This window comes from Centruroides vittatus, unplaced genomic scaffold (genome assembly GCF_030686945.1).
Source record: "Centruroides vittatus isolate TY-2023 unplaced genomic scaffold, ASM3068694v2 contig_983, whole genome shotgun sequence".
Taxonomy (NCBI): Eukaryota; Metazoa; Arthropoda; class Arachnida; order Scorpiones; family Buthidae; genus Centruroides; species Centruroides vittatus.
This window is the reverse complement of record NW_027122654.1, coordinates 1,163,948-1,191,076: the sequence shown is the minus strand read 5'-3', so window position 1 is coordinate 1,191,076 and position 27,129 is coordinate 1,163,948. Positions and strand designations below refer to the sequence as shown.

The 27,129-nt window shown below is 33.9% G+C and overlaps 3 protein-coding genes across 3 annotated transcripts; all 3 read right to left on the bottom strand.

Annotated features, from left to right (window-relative positions):
• Positions 1–1,430: 1,430 nt before the first annotated feature.
• On the bottom strand, positions 1,431–8,586 carry LOC136985924 (disintegrin and metalloproteinase domain-containing protein 10-like). The gene is made up of 4 exons (XM_067283325.1): positions 7,820–8,586; positions 3,973–4,640; positions 3,293–3,860; positions 1,431–1,768 (listed from the first exon to the last, which is right to left on the bottom strand). Exons 1-4 carry the CDS (start codon positions 8,428–8,430, stop codon positions 1,507–1,509), a joined length of 2,109 nt encoding a protein of 702 aa, XP_067139426.1. The 5' UTR covers positions 8,431–8,586; the 3' UTR covers positions 1,431–1,506.
• A 1,578-nt stretch (positions 8,587–10,164) lies between these two features.
• LOC136985967 (disintegrin and metalloproteinase domain-containing protein 10-like) lies at positions 10,165–17,585 on the bottom strand. The gene is made up of 4 exons (XM_067283387.1): positions 16,963–17,585; positions 11,651–12,318; positions 10,971–11,538; positions 10,165–10,372 (listed from the first exon to the last, which is right to left on the bottom strand). The coding sequence occupies exons 1-4, from the start codon at positions 17,583–17,585 to the stop codon at positions 10,219–10,221; spliced, it is 2,013 nt and encodes a 670-aa protein (XP_067139488.1). The 3' UTR covers positions 10,165–10,218.
• A 1,493-nt stretch (positions 17,586–19,078) lies between these two features.
• Positions 19,079–23,240, bottom strand: LOC136985966 (uncharacterized). Its single transcript, XM_067283386.1, has 3 exons — positions 22,964–23,240; positions 20,147–20,332; positions 19,079–20,049 (listed from the first exon to the last, which is right to left on the bottom strand). Exons 1-3 carry the CDS (start codon positions 23,238–23,240, stop codon positions 19,079–19,081), a joined length of 1,434 nt encoding a protein of 477 aa, XP_067139487.1.
• Between the last annotated feature and the right edge of the window lie 3,889 nt (positions 23,241–27,129).

The window sequence follows — 27,129 nt, the reverse complement described above, 5'->3', positions numbered from 1 at the left end:
GGTCACATTAGTATGCCTTACCGTATAGTGGTCTATATTGCTGCGAATGTGGTCATATTCATTAGTGAATTCGTTAGGAAACAGACAGCTAAATAGCTGTGTTTCCTAACGAACACAGATATGAATCAGATACGAAACAGTTGTCTGTTTCATATCTGTGTTCTTTTAATCATTTGCATATGTCTGTCATTTCCACCGACCTGCAGTATGCAAGTGATTACGCGCATTCCTTCGTGCTGTTGCAATTTCACTTTTGAGGAGTATAAATATTTTATAATTTGAAAGGGTCTATATCAAAATTTCACGGTGCGTGTAATTATAATGCATTTAATTATGCGATACGCTTCTTGTCTAGTCTTGTGTTCAATTATTCGAGCGCTAAGGTGGCTTTTCTTTTTTGCTTGACTTATTATACCATCAATAAAAAGGATGGACAAGCTTTAGAAAAACTCTTTATTTCTTTGAGTATGCATTTCGGACAATTATGTCCCTTTTCAACTCTTGTGTTATAACTACACAGGGAAAATTACATACAGGTTAGCATGATGCATACAAGTTAGCATAAATTTATTGTAATGTTACAAAATTGTAAAAGATCATTAGGAAACTTACATGGATTATGAGAAGTGCAGGAGTTGTGACATTAGATAAAATATGGATGGCGATTATTGATTAACAGGTATAAGCTAAAATAGTGATTTACAAAAGGGAAAAACAAACAACATAGATGTAAAAAGTTTTGAACTTGCTGCAAACATGACGGCATGGTACAGTACATAGTGTTGGAAAAACACTCCAGTATACATGACACAGAGCCGAGTTAAGATTATAAAATTTGGGAAACCGTGATCTTGGTTACGGTAAAAACAATAGAAAAACTCTTTGGAACAACCAATATGACGAAGTGAAGGTAGTGCACCGTTAAAATAAAAGGGACATATGAAGATTGTTTTAATTTACAGTAGAGTTTTACACGATGGGATGGTCCACAAATTGTAAGTGGGAGAGTGAACAGGATGCATCAGAAAAGTATCATCTTGAGGAAGGGGAAGATAGTGGGTGGGATGGTCTTAAGGGAAGGGAGGGTTGCGAAAAACAGGTTTTTTGAGTGATTTGGGAAATGTAGAAGAGTGAAGAGGGAAGTGGAAGTGAGACGTATGAGAACCCTGCTGGGTACAATAATGCATTTACTTATTGTACACTATTTTATATTTGCATGAAAACTAAAAATGTTTTATTTAAGAATATTTAATTGATAAATTTTGTTTTATATTTATTTATTGACACAAAATATTATTCAATGTTTATTTAATTTATAGATGTGAATTTAAATACATAATCACGAAATATATAACTGAATATAAAGAAAATTCAAGTTGCTTTCATCACTGAAACATTGCAAAATACAATCAAATTCTCCTTCGCTTTTATATGTATTTCAAGTGTGCAATACTTCTTTATGATGTCGTGTTATTCAAATGTTGTAAAACGTTCAAGAAATAAAAATCATTCTTTAGGTTTTAACACATTATTTTTTATCTTCTTCATTTTCCTTCTAGGTTTCTTTACTTTCCGTTTAATTTCGGGTTTTCCTCCCTTCTTCCTTATAGGATGCTTTTTCATTAATAACACTATACTTGCTCTTTTATTTTGATTACTGTGATAACAACTTATGGCAACAACAATAACCAGTAGGAACGGTAGAGGTGTAAGATAATTCCAAGTGCTATACATCTTCCATATAGTTTTACGTATACAAGATCCATTTCTGAAAGATAATACACGAGTAATAAGTAACATTTCTACTTTCTATAAAATAGTCAGCTTAAAGTCATTACGACACTTTCGTACGTACGGAAAAAAAAAATAGAAACAGCAACATCGAAAATGAATGAAGTTCCCGAAATTTTTGTTACGAATTGTTTATATTGGAAACAAGAAGAAGCCCTTGGAGAATGGAGATAAAAACTCAGTGGAAAACGAAATGCAATGGGATTGAGCTAAGGAAGCGAAGCGATTCGGGTATTTTCGAAGAGGGCCATTCTCGCGAGGATAGTGGGTGAGCGAAGCGAGCTGTTACATTTTATTGTACCAGATTCAAAAACAAGAAATTGATTTTTTACGATTTTTGTACTTAAAACTGTAGAAGATAAAATTACTTCAGAATTAAAACTACAATTTAGAATCATTCCGTGCAAAAGTAGACCTAATAGTTTGGGGGCGCCATATTTCTATATGCGCCATTGTACTGTACATTCATCAGTTGTAATCAGTTATTTATCATTTTGTTTATTTTCGAACATTCTATTCAAATGTTGGTAACGCCTTTGATCTAGTTTAGTATTGATAGATCAGCAGATTTATGAATAATAATAGAATTTCTAAACACGAATACACGAATACCGGTATTCGTGGCAAGTATAACTGTACAGGCGCACCTGTCTGTCATACTTAAACGTGTGCATAAGAAAGAAAAAAACGTGTGGAAAAGACAGAAAAAACTGATCCCCACGATCCAGGTGTCGGGACGTGCATGCCTGTAAAGGTAACCTGTAAGCTACTTGTCAGGTATTATGTATCCGGCTAAATGAATAATATACGTATTAAATACGCTTAATTTAAAATATTTGGAAATATTTATCAACATTTATTAAGTCTTTGTAAATTTTATTTCTAGAATTTATGCTAAAAATTTAGTATTAAAGATCAAAAGGCAAAAGAAAAAGGAAGCTGTCTTTTTTTTTCGAGTGGGTTTTTTTAAACTCTTTCTGCCCTGTGGGCACTAAGAGAGACTCTTACAGCAAGCCCATTATGAAGTCGGCCAGGACAAAAATAGAGCGGCCGGGTGGTGAGAGACAGGGGCCGTCATATCCGATCGTATCACCCCCGAAAAATTCTATCCCGGGTCCCCCAGAGCGATAGGCTGCCACTTTAACCGCTCGGCATCCGGCCATTTTCGAGCGGAGTATGACACAATGAAAATTTTATTCATTATTAGCATTTGCAAAATTTTTGTTTTTATAAAACTCATTTCTCTCTTTAAAATTAAGCTTTTTACCATTTCATGCTAGTCAATAATATAAAAATGTTCTTAAATAAAATCTCAAAACAGATGGCGCTAGGGACAATTTTCTTATTTGTGACAGGGAAAGTTAGGCAACTCGTTGCTGGAGATTTTTAAGAATGATTTACCCAGTCACTCTGTACGACTAAACTAAGAATTCATAATAACTTTTGCACATAATTGATATAATTTCGGATATTATTTTAATTCATAATTACTAAAACTTACCTGGAACATATACCGTATCCATTATTACAAGAAGTTCCTGAAATTTTTATGTAAATTTCGTCTTTAGATGGAAAAAATTGCAAGTCTTTTGCGCTTTGACACGTATTCGTTTCATTCATACAACAAATATGACATTCCGAATGACGAGTCTTACATTGGCAAGGCTTCATATCGTGATCAAGACAAACGTTGCTTTTGCACTGTCCCTTGTGACACGTTCGGGAATTTTGTCTGCAAGGCGTGCCGTCTGGTTGCATTAATCCAGAACAAAGTGGTGAAATTCCATCGCAAAACGTAGTAGCATTAAAGCATTCTATGTTACTGAAACATGGTTGCCTTTTGCTATATTCTATAATATCGCAATTATCGTCACAGCATTGTCCTTTGCTAGGTGAACAAAGAAAGCCATTTCTCAGTGTACACTGAGGCGGGTATTCATTAATTCCGCAGCACTTGTGAACAGCTGTGCAATTTTCTGTTGAAGAATCGCAATCGCACGATTCTCCTTCTTCTACGATTCCATTTCCGCAATTCGATAACTCTCTTCTCAATAGACACGTTCTTATTCCTAGTTACAAAAATAATAATACAAAATTAAATTTATTGTCGATATATATATAAATAGTAACTTACTTTACTTTATAAATAATATTAAACTGTAAGATGTTTAGAAAATTTACTTGATTGCTTTACAAAGTTTTTTACAGTACTTTTGCAACAGGTAGAAAATTTCCAATTATTCTTAAAAGCCCCATACGATATATTCGGATGCATTATGTAATTTCCGTGTCTGGGGTTTAAATCGCCAGGACTGCAAAATTTGTTATCTTCAGGATCGTCTCGGCAACCGAATGCATGTCCCAGTTGGTGTACTAAATTTAACGGTATTCTGAATCGAGGAATAATTTCGTTGTTTTCTATATTGGTAACAAAACCGACGTTATTGTTCTTTTCTAATTGTTTCGATCCAGGACAGATTCCTCCAATCTTATTGACTTTGGAAACTGCGCATTGAGTTGGTGTCCAAAAATCTCTGTGAGTGAAGCAGATTAGCATGCAATATGGATGGTTATACTTCGTTAAGCTTTGTAGAAATTCATTATAATCTTTGGATTCCATTCCGAAAATATTACGGGAATGATTTTTCGTTTCGAATATGGTTATTTTCTCAACGTTGAATGCGATATCTTCTTTGTCACCGTCTTCGTCGAAATCAGTATTTCGGAATATGTAATCGGCAATCTTGATATATAAAAGCATTTCTGCGATGATTTTACCACGATTAAACTTCATATATTCGGTATATGTATGATCTGCTACAAGTTCTAACGAGCATATTTTTGTTTGTCTGAAAACCACAAAATATAATAAATAACATAAAGAAATAATCTTCTGAAAAGTGTTTAGTAGATCGAAAATTGCATCATAAATCAAAAAATGATTGTGTGATTCTCATGATTCACCATTACTCTGAAGTAAAGGAGAGCCACAATAGATGGACTTTTTCTATTTACTATATATTAATCAAAATTATAATTATTTAATTTTTAATTTATTTATTTAATAATAATATTACAAGTAGAGTACATACTGCAAAATTTATCAAATATCAGGGAATTTCTTTAAAGTACAATAGCTTTTGTATAAATATAAATGTTTCGGTCTGGAAATAAGTACAAAATTCATTTGTATGCTCTTTAGCTAATTCTGCATTGTTATGAGTGTGTGTCTCTTTTCGGGTAAATTTTCGTATAAGTCAAATTTAAGCGAAATATAGTAAAGCGATATATATAAATAAGAATATAGTAATTTATATTCAGTGGTTGGAGAGATATGCTGTACACATCTTTATGATGTATGACTCAAGCGCGGTCAATGTCCTCTCAGAGCTTGACCTCGCTCACTTGGAAAATTTCAAGGGAGCGAGGTCAAAAGTCAAGTTTTGGGGAGACAGGGCAAACTCTAGGGGCCCACAGTCAGAATAAAATATTAAAATTATATATAAACGATAACTAATTTATTAAAACATTATGTTTAAATGAAATACAATAGTACATTTGATAATAAATTTTAAATTTAAATGGTGTATTTGTTATCAGACAATACATTTATTTCTTGTACACAGACAACTCGAATCTTGCACGTGTATGCATAGCATGTCATTTTCATTTTGTTTCGAAGGTTATTTATTATTAAAATATAGGGCTGTAACATATATACATATATATATATATATATATATATATATATATATAGAGTACATATACCGTAAATCTTCAATTTAGCGTTACCATTTGTTCTCTCTGAAATTGGTGTAAAATCGAGTGTGCTGTATTTTATAAAGTAACAATTATATAAGCTATGTAGTAATACCGTAAGTACATACATTTCGAAGTTGAAGGTTAAAAATTATAATGATTCAGCGATATATGATATACCGGTAATTATCTTAAATAAAAACCTATTTTGTAATATTTTAAAAAATGGAAGTTTGATTGCTTATTTCTTAACTTTTCCCCGAGCGATTATTAGGGCCATACAAAAATACTGAGTTGAAAAACAGCCAAAAGCCAATAAAGGTTTAGAAACACTAGACAGTGCACAGAATACTCCACAGTAACCTCCTTAGATTATCATATCATATATTTTAGATTGGAATTAATATTAGATCCCCGTGTAAACGTGTCAGCGAACATAGAGATATAATTACAGATAGCTTAAGAACAAAATTTCCGGGTTTAAGTTATGAGAGTTCTATACCTGGTTTAAAAAATGAAAATAATACATATCATCTTTGATTTCAATTACATTAATGTCATGACTAGCATTGATCTGTGCAAGACAATGGACCAGCCAGTTCTTGTATAGGGGCATTAGACTAGGGCTTTAGCAAGAATGACAGATTACTGAGAGTGTATAGCTCTGAAGTCTGCAGGAAGGCAATAAATGACATGACTCTCTTTCGGTACTGATTATTTTTGGTAGCTCGCTGATATGCAATACTCTACACAGAAATAAAACCGTAGTAAACAAATAACAAGGTATGTGTAAATAGTAGCATATAGCGATCACACGGGTAGAGCATGCCAGATAATTCTGAAGCCGTATCAACAAGGTGTGATGTATCTGTTCTTTATTCTTGGCAGAAGGTGTTTAAATCCGATGTAAAGGAGTTTACACTACGCCATCAGCTCAAATTTCAAATGTTTGTCTCAATTCAGATGCCCAAATATTTATTTCAAGTTTCTTTCTATATACATATGATTTTATTTAATACGAACCTTTATAATAAGATATTAATTATTAAATATGAATTTATGTACGTTATATATCCAATATTTTAAATATTGATTTTAAATCTATTCGATATACTCATGTTCTATTTTTCTGTTTCTTAAACGTTCTATTGAAGCTTGAATGTAACAAACGAAAGTACTCATTATATATTTATTTTCAATTTTTTCCGTCAGTTATGTGAAACTAATTTATGAACACAATATTCCCAATGAGTTTCAACACCAATAAATTTATTTAAAGACCCTTTATTTAACGAAATGTAGAGATGTATGTAGTAGTCCAAATGCAACAAATCAGACATTGACATTTTGAAACATGAGGAAAATGTTTCTGTAAAGATGATAAGCCCTAAAACTTACCATTATAGCACTTTTACTGCTTCTAGCAAGAAAATAGAAATGCTATTTGTATTGATGTTTAATAAGTGTTGTGTATCGAAGACGTAACTTTGGCAGAATTGAAAAATTAACTTTATGATACTTCTCACATTGCATTTGAGAAGTGTCAAAAAGTTAGTTTTTCAAAGCATATGATACTTCTCATATAGGATCAATAATAGGTATCAGTAAACATCTAATTTAGGAACAGATATGTTCCGTCATCTTCAATGATCATCATCAATGTTAACATCTTAATTTAATTTATCGAATTATTATTTATATTTTAACTGTTCGAACTTAAAAGCTTGTGCCTGAGGTAGACACTGAAGACGATGAAAAATATTCGTTCGTATTTCATAAGTGTTCCGGGTAAATACGATTGTACAATTATTCAAAATTGAATTTTCGCTTAAAAGTTTTTAATATATGCAGAGAATAGAAGATAAATTATATTAACCTTATTATGCAGGCCGGATGGCCGAGCGGTCAAGGTGGCAGCCTACCGCTCTGGGGGACCCGGGATCGAATCCAAACGGGTCGAATAATCCCCAGGAGTTTTTCGGGGGGTGGTCCGTTCGGATATGTCGGGCCCCGTCCCTCACCACCCGGTCGCCCCATTGTGGGCCTGGCCGAACCCATAATGGGCCTACTAAAAGAGGCCCTCTCAGTACCCACAGGGCGGAAAGAGTTAAAAAAAAAACCTTATTATGCATAGTAATATATTTAATATAACAATATTATGGTTCAAATATTAGTAATATTCTTATTTAAAGAGATATAAAAATTGGTACAGATAATGTTTTAAGCTGATCGCCCCTTTCAAAATTTAAGTAAAATGTTATAAACTCACCTCATTCGTAAGTTGTTATTGAATAAAATAATATAATTTTGTATTGTGTTATCGACATGATAATCTCGGAAAGGTTTCATTTTAAGATGTCCTACATTTTTCCTTGCTTCACACATTAATTTCCCGTTCGGGTAAGATAGTCTTAATGCTATGTCTTTGACGTTGTACATAATTGCCTTTTTATCGTTCTCGTCAAGGGAATATTCTTTTCTTGGCTCCAAGTAATACGTGTAAGAACCTTGTTGAAAAATTCCTATAAATTGGTGTTTGTAGAAATAACCAATAATTAACGATCCATTTTCATTCCTTAATTCTCCCTGGTATATAGTCGATCCTGGTATTTCAGAAAGAGTACTTGTTTTAATTTTATCGTCTACGTAGATAAATACTTTAGCTGCTGCAAGAAACTTCGATTTATCCTTTTGTAGTCGAAAATGAAACTTGAAGGATGTTCTCGGTACCATTATCAACAGTCCTCCAGTAATCGGTTTGTATTGAATGGATTTCACGTTTCTTAACTGATAATTACTAGTTTCAATAGCAGATTCTGCATCAGTCGAAATTCGAAAAACGATCGGTATTAGGGATAAAATGAATAAATTTCGATACATTATGGAAAAATTTCAACGAATCAAACATATGTTCGAATTTGTTACCTCTTCGAATGAAATGTTTTTAAAAATATTTCGAATACGCAATTTAAAATTGAAGAACATTCAATTAATTAACAAAAAATTGCATTTATTTAAATTATTTATAAAAGTTTATTAACACAGATTTCTATGAAACGAAACTGTTAAATATAGAGCAAAATTTGTTTACTTTGAAGTGTTTAAAAATTACAAATGTAGCAAAAGTAGATAAAAAGTTTCAATTCTTTCGCATTTAATATTAAATTGCATGACATTTTCCCTTTAAAGTTTATCCACCTGAGACCAAGTGAATAAAACCCCTGGACATTGGCCTTAGATTTGCTCCTTCGAACGTCACCAAAGTGCTGTCCGTGAAGACATTTTCGGGGTTTTCGACACATCTCTAAAGCAAAATTTAAGTTGTTGAGTTGAATAGTGGCCTTTCATCTAATGCTAATTATCTCATCTTTAATCTTAATGCTTTTATCTTTATGCTAATTAGTCTTTTATGTTAATTTCTTATTGCTCTTAGTATTTAACGCTATGTTAAGTGTCTATAAAATGTGTTTTTGGTATGTATTTTGGAGTGTCTAGAATGAATTAATTGGATTTACATTGATTCATATGGAAATAATTGCCTCGGTTTTCGTCGGTTTCGGATTTCGCCGATTGTTATCGGCCAGATTATCAACGAAAACCGAGGTATCACTGTATGTACTATCGATAGTCACGGCTGCGACTCCGCGCCAAGTGAAAAACTTACTGAATGACTGACTATATGTAACACAAAGGAATTAGAGCTGCCGATTTTCAAGGATTAATTTTTCCTTCCTAGAAGCCTAAATAATTCTTACTAGAGATAATAGTTTTCTTAGATATTGTGCAAAATTTCAAGATTTTCTATAAAGGAATTGCCCAAATATAAGCAATCGAAAAGTGCAAAAATCGCCAAAACAGATGTATTTTCTTTTTTTTTTTCTTCATCCTGCATTTCTGACTTTCCTGGAGAAAAGTAGTAGGTCAATACAGCTCAAATTTTAAACTTAAGGATGGTTATGAGTGAGATGCTGACATAACTTCCGGGGCGATAGGTGAAAATTCAAGGGGGTTCCCAGAGAGGTTATTTTACTTCTGTGGCTTTATTTTACGCTGACAAGAGTAAAATTGCACGGAAACGAACGATTTTTATTCGAAATGTTATCCATAATAACAAAAGACTTATGTAACTTATGCAAATTAAAACTTTTTACTAACCACATATTGAAAGCGTTTGGACGGCGACTGTCATTGATCCGACAGAACTGTACAGTACGTCATCGACTTTGTATAATATCACAATAATTAGCCAAAAACAATTGAAATATATATTTCATTTCATAATTTCAATGTATAAAGAGGTTGGTAATATTAAATTTAAGTAATACTTCATTTGAAACGGTTTTATTGAATATTTAAATTTACAATTTTAAATAAAATACTTAAAATGTTAAGTTTTTGAGATTTCAAGAAATTTCGTTTTTAATATCGTTAAATAATTAAAATATTAAAAACGATAATAAAATCTAATTACATATTATAAGAGTAAACTTGCAGTTATTTTATGTGTTCAGTACTTCGTTATGCTATCGGGTTATTCAATTCTAATAACATCCAAGTAATGAAAATCATTCATTAAATTACAAGGCATATTTTTTTATTATCTTTACTTTCGGATTATATTTTCCTTTAAATGACAGTTTTTCATTAACAAAATTCGAACTTGTTCTTTTATGCACTCTCCTGTTCCTTCTTTGCCTTTTTCTGTTGATTATTACGTAAACAACTTATGGCAACAACAATAACTAGTAAGAACGGTAGAGGTGTAAGAAAATTCCAAACGCTGTACATCTTCCATATTGATTTACGTACACAAGATCCATTTCTGGAAGAGAATAATGAAACATAAGTAACACGTCTAATTAGTTTTAGAATGTGATTAAGTAATAAAACTGAGAAAATTTAATAACAATTACATTGTAAGCACTGTTCAAATTTTAATAAATAATAGTATCTAATTAGAATATAGAATTATTTTTTAAAATTACTTTAAAAAATGTTAATAATCTATTTGGAACAGTTGAGTGTTAGTGAAATGTTTTATCTGTCGTGAAATCGACTAAATTTTAAGCCACTCTGACTTTGCAAATAGGCACCTAATATTATTATTTATTTACAAATATCAAATAGTATTATATTAAAGTATATAGTATATTACGAGGACGTAGTGGAACATGTACAGTACAGCAGCTTTTGTCGTCAAGACAAATTTATAATGTGTCTTATAACCGGAAGATATGACAACAAATCTGAACAATAATTTCTTCTATTTCGATACCAAACCTACATTTTATAAGTATTACCTTGCTTTCCAAGATTAATTGTAAATATTAAAGAAAATATTGCATAGAAATTGTATAACTTCTGTTGCGTTCACAACAACACGTGAAATAAAATGCCCGTATTGTATAAAGTAACCATACCTGGAACATATTCCGTATCCACTATCACAAGAAGTTCCTGGAAGTTTTACATAAACATCGTCTTTAGATGGAAAAAATTGGAAGTCTTTTGCGCTTCGACATATATTCGTTTCATTCATACAACAAATATGACATTCCGAATGACGAGTCTTACATTGGCAAAGATTCATATTGTGATCCAAACAGACGTTGCTTTTGCACTGTCCCTGGTGACAGGTTCGGGAATTTTGTCTGCAAGGCGTGCCGTCTGGTTGCATTAAACCGGGACAAAATAAAAAAAGTCTATCGCAAAACGTAGTACCATTAAAACATTCTATGTTACTGAAACATGGTTGCTTTTTGCGATAATCTATAATATCGCAATTGTCGTCACAGCATTGTCCTTTGCTAGGTGAACAATACATGCCATTTCTCAGTGTACACGGAGACGGGTATTCATTAATTCTGCAACACTTTTGAACAGCTGTGCAATTTTCTGTTGAAGAATCACAATCACACGATTCACCACCTTCAACGATTCCATTTCCGCACTTCCACAACTCGCTTCTCAACAGACACGTTTTTATTCCTAGTTTAAAAAGAGAAATAATACAAAATTAAATTTATAGTTAACTTACACAAATAGAAAATTATTTCATTTCAAAAGTATTATTGAACTACAAAATATTTAGAATATTTACTTGATTGCTGTATGAAATTCTTTATAGTAGTTTTGCAACAGGTAGAAAATTTCCAATTATTCTTAAAAGCACCATAGGATATATTCGGATGCATGATGTAATTTCCATGTCTGGAATTTAAATCGCCAGGACTGCAAAATTGGTTCTCTTCAGGATCGTCTCGGCAACCGAATGCATGTCCCAGTTGGTGTACTAAATTTAACGGTATTCTAAATCGAGGAATAATTTCTTTATTTTCTATATTGGTAACAAAACCGACGTTATTGTTCTTTTCTAATTGTTTCGATCCAGGACAGATTCCTCCAATCTTATTGACTTTGGAAACTGCGCATTGAGTTGGTGTCCAAAAATCTCTGTGAGTGAAGCAGATTAGCATGCAATATGGATGATTATACTTAGTCAAGCTTTGTAGAAATGCTTTGTAATCATTGGTTTGGATTCCGAAAATATTACGGAAATGATAATCGTTTTCCATAACTGTAATTTTCTCAACACTGAATGCGATATCTTCTTTGAGACCGTCTTCGTCGATATCAGTATTTCGGAATATATAATCGGCAATTTTGATGTAAAAAAGCATTTCTGAGGTGATTCTTTCCACATCAAAGTCCATATATTTGGTATATGTATAATCTGCCAGAAGTTCTAACGAGCATATTTTGGTTTGTCTGAAAATGAAAATAAAATTAAACAATTATGTTTGTAAGAGTAATTAGTACAGTAGTAGGTCGAGAAAGTGCATCATGCCATTGGTTTATTCTGATGTAAAGGATGGTCAAGAGATGAACTTTCTCTATTCACTATATACTAGTGAAAATTATATTTACTCAATTTTTATATCTATGTGTTTTCTTAATAATATCATTATATACATAGAAATTTATCAACTTACATGAGTTTTCTCTAAATTACAATAGCTTTTGCCTAAATACCTATACAGTATTTTATTTCTAAAATAGAAATTTTAAGGAGTGTTTCTCCTCATTAATTTTTGAGAGTATGTGTTTTTCTAGTAAATGTTCGTTGAAGTCAGATTTAAGCGAAACATGTGTATATTTGTTATACTCGAGGATACTAAATTTTTACGTGGTATTTATTAGTAATTGCCCCCAACCAATGCCGAATTATCGGGCTAGAAAACGGCTGTAGCAATATTAATAATTTGGAACTAGAGTTAGGCGTTAGGCGCCATCTCTTGCTATATTTAATAATTAGAATTTTAATTAAAATAATTTAAATAAATTTAGGCCTAACTGGAAGAAAAGAATCGGTCCGAAGCGGGACTCGAACCCGCAACTTCTGCTCACCTTGCAGATGCGTTGCCAATTACGCTACCCGGACCTCTGGTCTGATCTTCCCTTCCAGTATATATAAGCTTACGCTACGACCATCGTAATTGGCAACGCATCTGCACAGTGAGCAGAAGTTGCGGGTTCGAGTCCCGCTTCAGGCCGATTCTTTTCTTCCAGTTAGGCCTAAATTTATTTAAATTATTTTAATTAAATTTCTAATTATTAAATATAGCAAGAGATGGCGCCTAACGCCTAACTCTAGTTTTAAATTATCTTAATTATTAATATTGCTATAGCCGTTTTCTAGCCCGATAATTCGGCATTGGTTGGAGTCTTTATGTATAACGGGTTAGTTGTTGTTTATTTAGTATTGCCTTCTCACCACTCATTCAGTACATGAGTTCTTATCGAACCATGCAGCATTTTGTTTTAAAGTATTTATTTTCGTAAATACCAAATCTTCGTACTTTCAAATCAAAACATTTTGCGAAAATTTCTTTACGGTCACACCTTAAAAGGATATATATTTTCTCCATTGACTTATGCCTTAATTTTTTATATACGATATTATTACATGATATATAATATTATATCTGATTATTATTTTATTTTATATTTATAGATGTATATATATATGTTACTGGCAAAAACAGTTTGTCCTAGACCAAACGGATTTAGAATTATTATTCAAATATATTAATGGTTAAAATAAAATTAATTAAAAGGCAATCAATTAGATGAACAAAATTTATTCAAACATAGTCTACTTAATTATAAAAAACGATATTGATTAGAAGTGACACAACACTTGTACAAAACTATAAAATAAAAATAAGCTAATCAGTACTTATCAGTTTGTATTTTTTTTTATTAAGCCATGCACTTTTAAAAGTAATTAACTTTCGAAAATATTTTCAAAAATTCAAACGAAATAATAAAAATAACTTTTAGAATCAAACTAAAATTAAAAATGAACTTATTTGTGCTTCATAGTGTAACATATAAAATATTTAATCTTTTATTTATTTTTATAGGATGGGTTAAAGTGTACCTGTGTAGCCCCAATGGGGGTGCTTCTGGAGGACTTCTCCGGAGGGGAGCCGCCGGCAGGCTGCCCAGTGTTTAACGTCACTAGTTATTGATTCACGGTAGTTCTTGGACAAAAAGAGAAAAGGAAACGTCTATTAAAAATGTAGTTAACCTAACCAAACCAACCTAACCGATGCACCGCCATTGGGGTTACCTAGGTACACTTTAACCACAGGGTGTACTGTGGTGGCATTTCGAATTACACAAAATCATTTTTTTTTTTTTTTACACTGGCACCTAGTTGTAGTACATAAATCAGTTCGGCGTAGGTCAAACTAGTTAAGCCTAAAGTATTTAGACCAAACTAGATTGTCCTAGACTAAACTAGTATATCCTGACAGGCTAGGACAAACTAGTTTGGCCTGAAATTAGGTTTGGCTGGTAACATATATATTGTTACAATTCTTCCGTTAATTTTGAATTTCGTGAATTTGTTCCATTGGTTTTTTTTTGTATTTGAATTTATATCTTATATATTCTTTTTAAAACACTATTATTTTTTCTTAATTAACCTGAGGACGGCTTATCGAATAGGTCGAAAACGTTAGTTACGTTTAAATAAATTTTTTTTCAACAACTTAAGGTGTAGTTGTGTAGTCTATTATTTGCTGAGTGAGTTTCGTTAATTGTTAAATTTTGTCTTCTGAACAGAGACAATACAATCCTGCATATATTCTGTCCTGTCTGATATAATCCTGTCTGTATAGCATGTGTATCTTATATAAATTAAAAATGTATGTTGCTTGCAGTGAAATAATAGCAAGTTTTTGTACTAATGGTTTTTACGGAAATGTTTTTGCATGTCCTGAAATAACACCATACTAAATTTGATTAGGTTTGGACTGCTAAACAACTTTCTAAACAATGTATAATTGCTATCACTGAATACTTTCTGTTTATTATTATTATCGTTTTCAAGTCGTTAACATATGTTAGTTTTTATTATATTTATATTTTGAAATCTCAATATCAATAAATTTAAAACTATTTGCTCCAAATAAATTATGTAAAAATAATTATATATATTAGTAAAACATCTAACTTATGAACAAACGTGTTCAGTCATTTTCAATTATCATCATCATCTTAGCATCTTACTTTAATTTATGGAATATTTGTTTATATTTGATTCGCTTGAACTTACAGCTTTTATTCTCAATATAGTCACTGAGGATAATGAATAATACGAGTTAGTATTTTAAATGTGTTAATGTTAAATGCAATTGTATGTTTATTCAAAGTAATACAGAGAAATTTAGCCTGTAAACTTTTTATGTATTCAGTTGAATTTAAGATAAATTATAATAAACTAGCAGATGAGCCCGGCGTTGCTCGGGCAGAAAGTAACAGTAGAGAAGATTAAGATTATTAGATTATAGCCGATCTTACTCGTTTTCACTGGGTGCAAGAACTATCAATATGATAAGCTTAGGCAGCGCCGGATTAAGCCTCTAGCGGGCCCTAGACAAAATTTAAATTGGGGCCCCACTTAAATAAGTTGCTTTTAAACAAATCTTATATAATGTGACATTAGCGTAGCTAGCATTGGTGACACCCGGTGCAGATATCGTAGTGTCACCCCAAGTCACACCGTAGTGTCATCCTTTTTAACTCTTTTATAAAACACTATTGAATTGTAATATCTTCGCACTCGAGCAACTTGAACGCTATATCGAATATGCGATGTCGCGACGTATAAGTGTAGATTTAGAAAATAAATCAACCATCCATACATCAGTACTACCACGAGACGCGGCCCTAGGAATATTTCTAGATGGCACGAGAGATCCCGTGGCGTACTGTACATTACTTCTGACGCACGGGTGGCTGTTGACCTTGTTTTTTTTTTTTTTTTAGGTAGTGGCTAGTTGAGTGGAGCTTAGTAAGAAAAGAATTGTTAAATATAGCCTTTTCTGTCCTATCGAATTTCTTAAATAATTTGTAACTCGTTTTCAAACAAGGAAATCTTCTGCACTGAAGCCGGGCCCCTCCGAATTACGGGCCCTAGATATTTGTCTACTTTGCCTATTCGATAATCCGGCCCTGAGCTTAGGCTACTTGAATAAAATGATTAATTTTAAATTCTAAAATCTAAGATAACTTGTTTGGAACATTGTATTTCGAATTTTTCGAATTTGGAACGAATTCAAATATTCGTTCAAATGCGTTTATTTTGGAAATTGTAAAAGCCTTACTGTCCTTAAATTCTAATATTATTGTTAATTGTCTACTTGGACTTTACTTATTAATAGGACTTTATACTGGTGTTTAAAGATTGGCACAGTAATGAGAGCCAGTTGCCAATCTTTAAACACCAATATAAAGTCCTATTAATAAGTAAAGTCCAAGTAGACAATTAACAATAATATTAGCGTTTATTTTGGATTTATTGTTTTTGGGTTACCCGAAAAGTGTAAATAATTAAAATATTTATTAATTTCCAAAATGTATATTATGTGTGCCACTATTTACTTTCCTTCTTTATTATTTACACTTTATACTGACTAAAACTAACTCTCTCCCCCTTTTTCTCTGGGAGTTGAATTTCCAAAAATCCCTTCTTAATGTGCATTCGTTTTGGATCGTTTTAAAATAAACGAATTTATCGATAAGTTCGTTGAAAACGTTTCAAAACGAATGTATCGTTAATACAAACGTAGCAGAATTCGATTTACGTTATTCTTGATAAAGGTCGTTAAATATGACCGAAAACGTTTGAATTTGGTAATAAATACGGCTGCAATTTAAAAAGGTTTTTGTGAAACTTTATTTTGTATATGAAATGCAGTCTAGTGAGCGATTATAAAAATATGTTTACTATAATAAAATTCTCATTTAGAGAGATAATAATATAAAATTTGATAGAGTAATAATTTTTATGCTGGCCTCTAAAAATTAATTGCTTTAAAACGTAAAAAATAATAAACCTACCTGATTCGTAAGTTGTTATTGAATAAATTATAATTTTGTATTTTAGTATCGATATGGTAATTTTCTCGGAGAGATTTTATTTTAAGATATTCTTCATTTCTTCTTGCTTCGCACATTAATCTCCCATCCGGGTAAGAAGGTCTTAATTCTATGTCTTGGACGTTATACATGATTTCACGTTTATAGTTCTGTACATAAGGATTTTCGTTTTTTGGCTCCAAGTAATACGTGTTAGAACCATGCTGAAAAATTCCTATAAATTTATCATAACCTTCTTCATTTGCAAATATATCGTAAAAATAACCAATAATTAATCCTTCGCTGTTTCCTTCCAAGTTTCCTTGGTATAATCCCGATATGTCTGGAAGATTATATATTTTAATTTGATGGAATCTGTAGTAAAATACCTTAGTTGTTGCAAGAAACTTCGATTTATCTTTTTGTAGTCGAAACTTGTAGGCTGTTCTCTGTATCTTTATAAACATACCTTCAGGAGTGAGTTTGTATTGAAAAGTTGTTACGTTTCTTAACTGGTAATTACTTCTTTCATTAACAGATTCCACATCAGCAATAATTTGAAAAACGATCGATATTAAAGATAAAATAAATAAATTTCCACCCATTATGGAAAATTGTCAAAGAATGCACTTGTGTTCGAATGTTTTAATGCTTCGAATCAAACGTGTTCAAAAACTATTTCGAATACGTAATTTTAAATTTTAAAAACTTCGAATAATTAAAAAAATACTGCATTTATAAAAGTTTATTAACACAGATTTCTATGAAATGAAAGTGTTAAAATATGGAGTAAAACTTACTTATTTGAAGTATTTATCAATTACAAAAATAATAAAAAAAATTCATCGTGTCTCTTCATATTGTGAAGTCATGGCTCGAACCATTGCCGAAAATTGCTCCCCGAAACAAGGAATTCGAAATGAGAAAAAAATATATTTTCCAGTACTCGGCTCTTGTTTTAAACAATGTAAATCTTGAGATCGATCATATCTGGTTGGGATCGGAACTCGGCATGGACCTCGCCCGCGGTTCGAGTCAGTCTCGAGATATTCCTAGAAACGTATAAGAAGCCAATCGGGAAATGAAAACGACGGACCGGCATCGGGACGTATGATCGAGGAACAAATCCTAAGGGTCTGTTTTTCAATAAACGATCTTATTAAATGACCGTATCAAACACACACGCACATACGTGATTCATTCTAAAAGATTTAAAAAGGATTATCCTTTGCTTTAAAACAAGTAAAACTACTCTTTTAACCCGACTTCGAGGAAAACACTACAAGTTCAGACGGACGAACTAACAATGAAGAACAACCTCAGTATTCTTTTAAATCATTACCAGTTTTATTTCATCTTTATCACAAATTCGCATATTCCAAATGCATTTCGCTCGATGGCTGAGCCTCTTCAGTGGAACAATTAAACTGTCGGTCTTTACATTCCTTTTATGTCAAGTACATCTATCCCAGCATGCATCGACGGCTATGCCGGTATTCAAATTCATAACATTTGCATGTTCCATAATACAAAAATGTTCTATTATTTTTCTTTCAGTACAACTTTCTTTTCTATATAATATTTTAACATTATTAATATTTATGTTACAATTGAATTCATTACAATGTAAAAATAATACTGACTCTTTTCTCTGTATCTGATCTCTGTACTGATCGCCGCCTCGTGTTCTTTCATTCTTAGGCCGAGCCTTCTTCCTGTTTCTCCAATGTAAAAGTTTGGCACTGGACAGGTACAAACTAACTCATAAACCACTCCTGCGATTCCTAGTTGATTCATCGGCGCTGTTTTTTTTCCCCACTATTCACAAAATTAATCATACTGTACATCTTGTTTTTTTGACATGCCACTATACATACAGAAAACTCTTTAAAAATTGGTTTATATTTTTCATATAATTTAAATATGTTAACAAATTTTATATAAACTGTATTTTTTACCTCGTTTTTAACATTAAATCTATGGTTTAAATGTGAGCTATACCACTTACGAAGGATATTCCTGGGATAATCATTTAACATAAATTTCTTAAAAAGCTGTTTTAATTCTACGTCCATATCTTCTTGCAGGGTTGTTCTATTTAAGATCTTTTTAATTCCATAACAAATACGTTCCTCTTGGTGTCTATAGGACAATAAGATTTATAATTAATAGTCTTTTTTATATTACATGGCTTTTCGTATTTACTAAATAATACTCTTGTTTCTTTTCTTTTTATGACTATATCCAAAAACTTCATCTCTTGTTTTAACTCATCTTCACTTGTAAATTTTAAATTTCTGTATAAACTGTTAGCATGATCTTTTATATCTTTACACGTAACTATTTTTGAATCATATACTATTAATATATCATCAACATATCTTGCATAATACTGAATACCTTTAAATTTTGATATTTTTTCATCCATTATTTTCATAGTAATATCTGCTAATTTTGGTTTGATGACCGATCCCATGGCAATACCTTCTTTCTGTCTGTAATAGTCTGTAGACATTTTAAAATAATTATTATTAAAAGTAAAATCTATTAATTTTATTATATATTCAGGAACTTTATTTATGTTAAGGCTTTCTTTAATCATTTCTAAAGTAATGGATGGATACATAGATTTTATGTCAAGACTCATAATGCGATAAGTTTTTTTGAATTTACTTTTCAATAATCCATTAATCAGATCATCTGTATTTTGTATACTGTAAATGGATTTTTCTATTATCTGCAAGAAGATTTTTAAGAAACATTCCAGGTTATATAAAACTGTTTTCTTAAAATCCACTAAGGGTCTACAACTATTTTCAGGTTTGTGTGTTTTAATTCTAATATTTAACTTAGGTTCTCTTACATAATTAAAATCCAAAATATTCTTAATTTGTTTAGCTGTAAATTCATTCTTGTATTTCTTTAACAATTTAGTGAGATTACTTTTAATTTCTTCAACAGGATTTCTTTGCAATAATTCATATTCATCAGATGATACTATTTCTATTTTGTTAGACAATAATTCTTCTTGTTTTAATACAACCAACTGGTGCGATTTATCAGCCTTAACTAAAGTAATATTATTTTTATTAAAAATTATTTAATCTTTTTATTATTTTAATTATTTGAACTGCTTTCTTATCTATTAAATAACCTTTATTTTTACCTTTAAATCGCATCAGGTCTTTACTCATAGCCGTTCTTAGTTTCGCTTTATCTTCTTTTTTACCTGGAAGTTTCCTTATTGCATTTTCCATTTCCGCTATTATAGGTAAAGACTTATTAAACATTGGGAAATTCATTTCAATTCTGCTCGATAAAAGCCTCAAATAATCATCTGGTATTTGTACGTCTGTAAGGTTAATAATTGAATTATTTATCCATTCCTGTTTTTCATCGTTAGTAGGATAATCAAATTTAGCAGTAAGTTTAGCATATTTATTGAGATTGTGGGAAACGCCGGGAGGTAGGACGGGAGTCGTACCTCCTTTTTTTCGGCAAACAAGTCGGCAAGACCCGCCCCACTGTCAAGGATGGCTAAATTTTTATGATATCCCGACTTGTCGGGATTGGGTAATTAATTGTCAGGTCGAGTGGAGGAAGTGTGTGGGTTCGTCGATAAGTTTACGGCGATATTCGAATAAACGGACCCAGTATGAAAACACATGACGATTTATTTAGACGGACAAACAAAATACAGAAATTTAACGCGTCCCGTCCCTAATCGCGGGAGAGAGAGTTTACACATGTTGGGGGATCATACCTCATCTTCTGATATCTCGTTTGGAATCGAAGGTGAAATCGTCTCGGCTCTCCGGTCGTGGAGGTAAGCAGGAGGATCGGTCGGGGGCGGCTCGTTGTCGGCAGGGCTTCAGAGGCTTCGGGGGTTCGGCTTTCGATTCTCAGGACTGATCCTACGGGTCGGGCGTCTTATGCGGACCTTCAGTGACCCCGTTCTTAGATATCTTCCCCCTTTATATACTCCAGGTCTAGTCCGCTGCGATCACCAATCGCGACGGTGGGTGATGAGTCGATTTCCGTGACTCAGAGGTCGGATCCGGAGAGGAGGGAAGCGTGTTTGACGGCAGAAGGCTGCACATTCTTTGAATCTTGATCGCTGATGATCTCCCGAGGGGATTTGAACAATAAAATTTTAAAATCTGTTGGGCCGGTTTAACCCGGTCCTAACATTACATCGGACTTTCTAAATCGAACTTGTCCTAAACAGGACTAGTTTGATTTTAATTTTATATCGGGGGTACATGGATTATTACTCTCTCATTTGTCGATACATACTACTATAATAAGTATAGCTAAGTTATTTGAGACGCGTTACACTTGTATAGATTGACTTGACAGAATTGTATCGAACATCGTAATAAGATTGCAGCGTATTAAGATTGTATCGAGATTGTATAGATTAACGCGTTACAATTGTATTCTTTTTTTTAAGAAACAATATTAGAACATCAAATGGCTAGGTGGGCTGGTTACAGTACGTTCGATCTATTTTGTTGATCGGTTGTCAATCAGTTGATCGGTTGATCGGGTTGGGTGTGAGAGTGGAAGTTCGTATTTTGAGGAAACACGTGGTTGTTAGATTTCCTTTGTTCTTGGTAGGTTGGTTCGTAAGTTGATGTTATATTACTGGATATTAGATGGTAGCGGTCGACGAAAAATCGCAGGTAAGTTCTTGATAGGATTTTTGTAAAGTTCCTAATAGGAAGTAAAGAGAGCTGGTCATCAGTTCGATGAGCACATAGATGAAATTTTTGGTGGGTCGAATGGTGGTAACGTTGTATGAGTCGACATTCGTCCGGTGTGACTGGTGGTTGATACTGTCTTGGTATTCAAAAACGTATTAGCATAGAAAGTAATTGGATTAAAGTTCATTGGCATAGAGGATAGAGGTATGTAAACACATACGTAGATCGGGATATTACTCTCTCTCGGAGAATTATAGCTAATTATTTAGATAACAAAATATAAACATTTCTCTCTAAACGCTAATATTCAAAACTTCTAAAGGTAAAAATTAATAATCGAATACAATTTCCGATATTCCTATGAATATACGAAACTTTAATATTGTTAATTAGAAAGATATAAACTATGAATACGAGAAGCGCTAAAAATATACATATATGGATAATTGTTTGGGTTAGTGGGGTTATGGAGGAACCCTCAATGAGATTAACAATTATTGCAAAATTTTGCTTTGGCTTTGACCTTGGTTTCCTTGCTACTAAATAGTGACTATTCACAGTTTTTTCTGCAGCTCTCGTTGTATGGGGCAGTCTAATGAGTACATAGGGAAGTATGCGGTCTTACACATAGTTAAGTCGTGACGTTGCCATAGCATATAGGACTGCCTGTCCCTAGATAGCGTAATCCTTGGATGTTTAGTCTCGACTTGCAAAGATGCTTAAATTGACAGTTAGGGCTACCACGTTTGACTACCCTGGATAATATTTAAATAGCAAAACCGGATGTATAAGTTGGACCATCGCGTAACCTTCTGGAAGTTGGTGGATATATATTTATGGTTAAGGCCCCGTTTAGAAGAGATCGTAATAACTGTATCGTAATAAATGAATTAGTCCCTTTTTGTTATATGGCTTCTATCTCTGAATTTAAAGCTGATTGAGTTGACAAGGTGTCTAAGGAGTAGACTATGGTCACTTGACCAGGGCACGTCTCCCGAGTCAAATTCTTTTCCCTAAAATAGGGAAATATGGGTATTAGCATTAACGTCCGTTTTTTTTTGGAGTGTAATGGTTCTCCAAGGGGGAGGGAATAGGTTATGATTGACTATATATATATATATATAGAAGGGTTGTTTACTAGAATTCGATCGACCTTTTTCTACGCTCAGCATGTGATTATAGCGTTATCGATAATTTCAATAGTCAACTTAAAGTTTAAGGGGAGGACGATCGACTTGTCACAGGAGAAATTAATCGAGGTATGCGGCTACATCTACGCATAACCCACGGTTGGTCTTTCACCGGGCTGCAACTTCGAAGTGCATATGGGGGCATGATTTCTTGTTCCCCAGTCGTTTCCGCTTCACACATTTCGCTTTCTAGCTCGGATTCTTCTAACTCGCTTTCGCTTTCTGGTTCCAACGGTTCTTTCGGTAGTGGAGGGAGTACAGAGGCCAGAATAGTTTCATCCCAAAGGTCGAGTAGTTCGCTAGGTGGTGGCGTGGTCCTTAATGTGTCTTCTCCTTGTGATACCTCCGATTGATTGACGGTCATATCAGCGTTATTCCGCTGTATTTTCGGTCGCTTAATCTTCCTATGGGCCGTACTTCTTCGTTGTTTCTTTTTCCGATTTGTTATAGCATCCCTGGTGAAAGGCGCTCGGAGCGTTCGTATTTGCCCTGGTTCAGGAGGACATTTCTGCTGACTTTTAGATCCCTTTATCTTCCGTTTTACGGGTTTGGAAGGTGAAGAAAAGTGAACGACCTTTAAATCCGGTAGAATCACCTTGCTATTATGGAAATCGAGATTCAATCACACAGTTTCGAGAATGTCACGCCCTATTATGCCGTCACACGGAGAGGTAATCTCTGCTCGAACGATTCTGCAAAACTGGGGGAACTTGTGTCCCCTTAATTTAAAGATGGGAACCACTGTGCCTACGGTCAGGACGGAATTTCCCTGTGAATTTGCCATCTTCCTTTGGATACCAAATTTAACAGGCGCTTTACCCTTCATGTTGTTTGCTAGATTAGTTGATATAAGCGTGCCTTCAGCTCCGAGATTAACTTGCATCTTCACAGGAATATTATTAATGTAAACTAAAATGATAGGTTTAGGTCTGGAAGAGGTTCTCGTTAATCCGATCCTGCCTTTCCATTTCGTGTCGCTCTCCTCTCCTGTCGAATTGGTATAAGGGGGAGAAAAAGTTCTGCAGGAATCAGTATATCGTCGTTTCCGCTCAACTATAGGATTTCTTTTAGATCTAATTCGAGGTCGTTGACCTTTGACACTTTGCACTTGACCTCTCCAGCGATCTCGATCCTCTGCTGGAGACTAGGATCTGAATCAAACTCTATTTCTATCATTTCCTATGTCGTTATTGTTATTATATCGGTTCTGGTGTTGATTTTGGTTGCTCAGTTGGTCAGGTCTGCAGTTGGGATTCGCAAAACTTCTCTGACCGTCTCGTCTCCCGTATGGGGTCCTATAATCACGGGGAATTGTACCTCGAGTGAGCCCATCCATTCTACCTTTAAGTTCTTGCAGCATCTTCATTAACTGGGTTAAATCGTCTAACGAGGGATGATCGGTCGATTGCTCCGAATTTCTAATTGTTCGCATGTTCCCACAGAAATGCGCGGTGAGTTCTTCAATTGTTTACTCATTAATCACGGCATCTAGTGCCTCATCAAAGGTTTTCGGGGCATGGCTCATTACTCTCTGTTAGATCCTTGGCGTGATTCGTTTCAAGAATTGGACTTTTAGGCATTTGTCTAACTCTTTTCTCTGTACTCGCTGAATGATAGCGGTTTCTGCCGCATCCGCACTGGGTTCCGGCGTGATTTCTATCTCTGTTGCTAGCACTTGCAACCGGGTGGCATACGCTTGGACATCTTCATCCCTTCGTTGCACGCAAGAATAAAATCTATTTAATCAAAAAGTAAGAGGCACTCGATCGAAGCGCTGGAGCATAAGTCTTTTGAATTTATCAAAATCGTCGACTTCCTTCATTCGCCGATCCTTTCATACGAATTCCCGGGCTATCCCCGCTAGTTTTAATTTCGCTACCGCCAGCATTTGCGCTTTCGACCATGCGGCAACCTTCATAATATCCGCTAACGAATCGAAAAAGTCCATTACACGGGGGCCTTGCGGGTCTCCTGAGAATACGGGCAGCCATGGAATTATTCCGCCTAGACCGCCCAATGTAAGGGGGTTTGGTCCTGGATTTGGGATCGGTGGCAGGTTCGCTGGGTTTGCAGGCCCTGCCGTGGGTTGAGGATTGGGTTCCATTATTTCTTCTAACTTAAAGCAGCTTGGGTATCCTTCCTATACTTGTCCTATGCCTCTACTTATAATTAAGTCCCTAATTCGACTCAAATCGACCATGTTACTCGAATATGGCCTTTGTTTTCTTATCGATAGTTCGAAGAAGTCGAACCCCACTCCTGACACCAATTTGTGGGTGCTGGGAGGCGGACAGAGTCTCGTTCCTCCTTTTTTCGGCTAACAAGTCCGTTAGACTTGCCCACGTCAAGATGGCGGTTCGGATGAGTTACGCATTACGCGTTACGCGAGTGGAGGAAGTGAATGAGTTCAACAGTAGAGCGGCGGATGATAATATTCGAATAAAGGACATTATAACAGATAAAACAATAACAACGATTTATGAAAAATAACATTACGATTACAAAAGAGGCGAGCGACTGTCGCCTGAGTTCGGATCTGCGGAGGGAGAGTTTACACGAAATGGGGTCATACCTCGAGATCCGGGTCGGTTTGCTACAGGGTCAAAGTAGTCTTTCGGTCGGTTTCCTTCGGACTTCCATGCACACGCACACACTGTCTTAACGAGACTCCGTAACCGACCCCCCTTTTTCTCTCTCGTCGCCCTTTTATCGTCCCGGTCGCGTGTCCAGTTTCACCAACCAGCATTTTTCGCCGTTTGTTCCTTCTGATTCAGATTTGTTCCTTTGGATTTATATCCTTTTTCCTTCTGATTCATATTTTTTTCGTGGGAACCACGCAAAAAAAGGATATATCATTACCGGCTTAATTCCGGTGGGTTCGAACTTTCACAAGATTATATTAATCAAAATTATTTTGTTTTTGATTGCTAACGTTGTTGTTATTTCTGATGTATTTTTTTTTTAAACCTATAATTCTCTTACGTAAGATAAAAATCTTTTTACCTTTCTTTTTTATTGCAGATTTTATAATTAATTTTTCTATTTTCTTTACATCTCCTGGGTGGGTGCTTGAACATATAGGCGCTGGCAATCGGAATGTAACTGGCGTATGGTCTTCCATCAAAAATAAAACTGGTAATGATTTAAAAAAATACTGAGGTTGTTCTTCATTGTTAGTTCGTCTGTCTGAACTTGTAGTGTTTTCCTCAAAGTCAGGTTAAAAGAGTAGTTTTACTTGTTTTAAAGCAAAAGATAATCCTTTTTAAATTTTTTAAAAGTTTACCGATCCCATTGATTTTATTATTGAAGTGATTCATTCTGTCGCGCTATTCTGGCATATAAAAATGTTTTCTTCGGCAAAATTTCTGCCTTTTTAATAAACGTATCGATATCGAGTTATGACGAATATCACACGGACCTGACAGTGGTATCAGGAGTAGGATCGCAATAAATTTGCACACCCTAGAGGAAAAAAGAAAAACGGTTGGTTTTGGTGGGAAGACTCTGCAGGTGAGAGTTATGTCAATCCATAACTCTTAATATAATTATATTAAATGGTATCAAAGGTAAATAAACCTAATGTTTTGGGTTTTCGTCGTATCTAATTTTTATTTACGAACCTAGTAACGTAGGGTTACAACATTTGGCCGACAGGACTTTAGTGATGTAAGTCAATGCAATTTAGATATGGCATGTACGAAGATGAAGCGCGGTGGAATTCCAGCGATCTTTAAGTCAAACTTAACTGAAGTTGAGAACACGGAATCGATGTGACTGCAGTACATCTGTGGAATCGTCTCATTTAAAATTTAAAATTTAGTTGGATCAAGTCAGGAGGAAAATTGCTGAAAATGAGAATACGACAAAGGCAGATTTTTCTGCAGAAGCCGATTCTGTGACCGAAGTAGATAGGTTATGTGTTGAAAGAGAGCAGCGTGAGTAGGACCTACGCTGACTAAAGATATTGGTACGGGGAGTGTCAGAAGTTCTGCAGCGGAATCAGAAGAAACAGTATCATTTGCTCCAATGATATCATAAATGTAGATCTATATTCTATACTAGTATTTTACTATAACTTGCAATTCAGAAGCCAGAATAATATGGGGTGTGTATGATGTATATTTGTAAATATACAGTATAATTTCCGAATAGCGGACACCATTGAGATCGAGAAGTTTGTTCCCTAATTAGAGGTATCCGCTATTCGGAGGCATATACCGGCGGTCATATTGTATTTAAACCAGTCCATTATA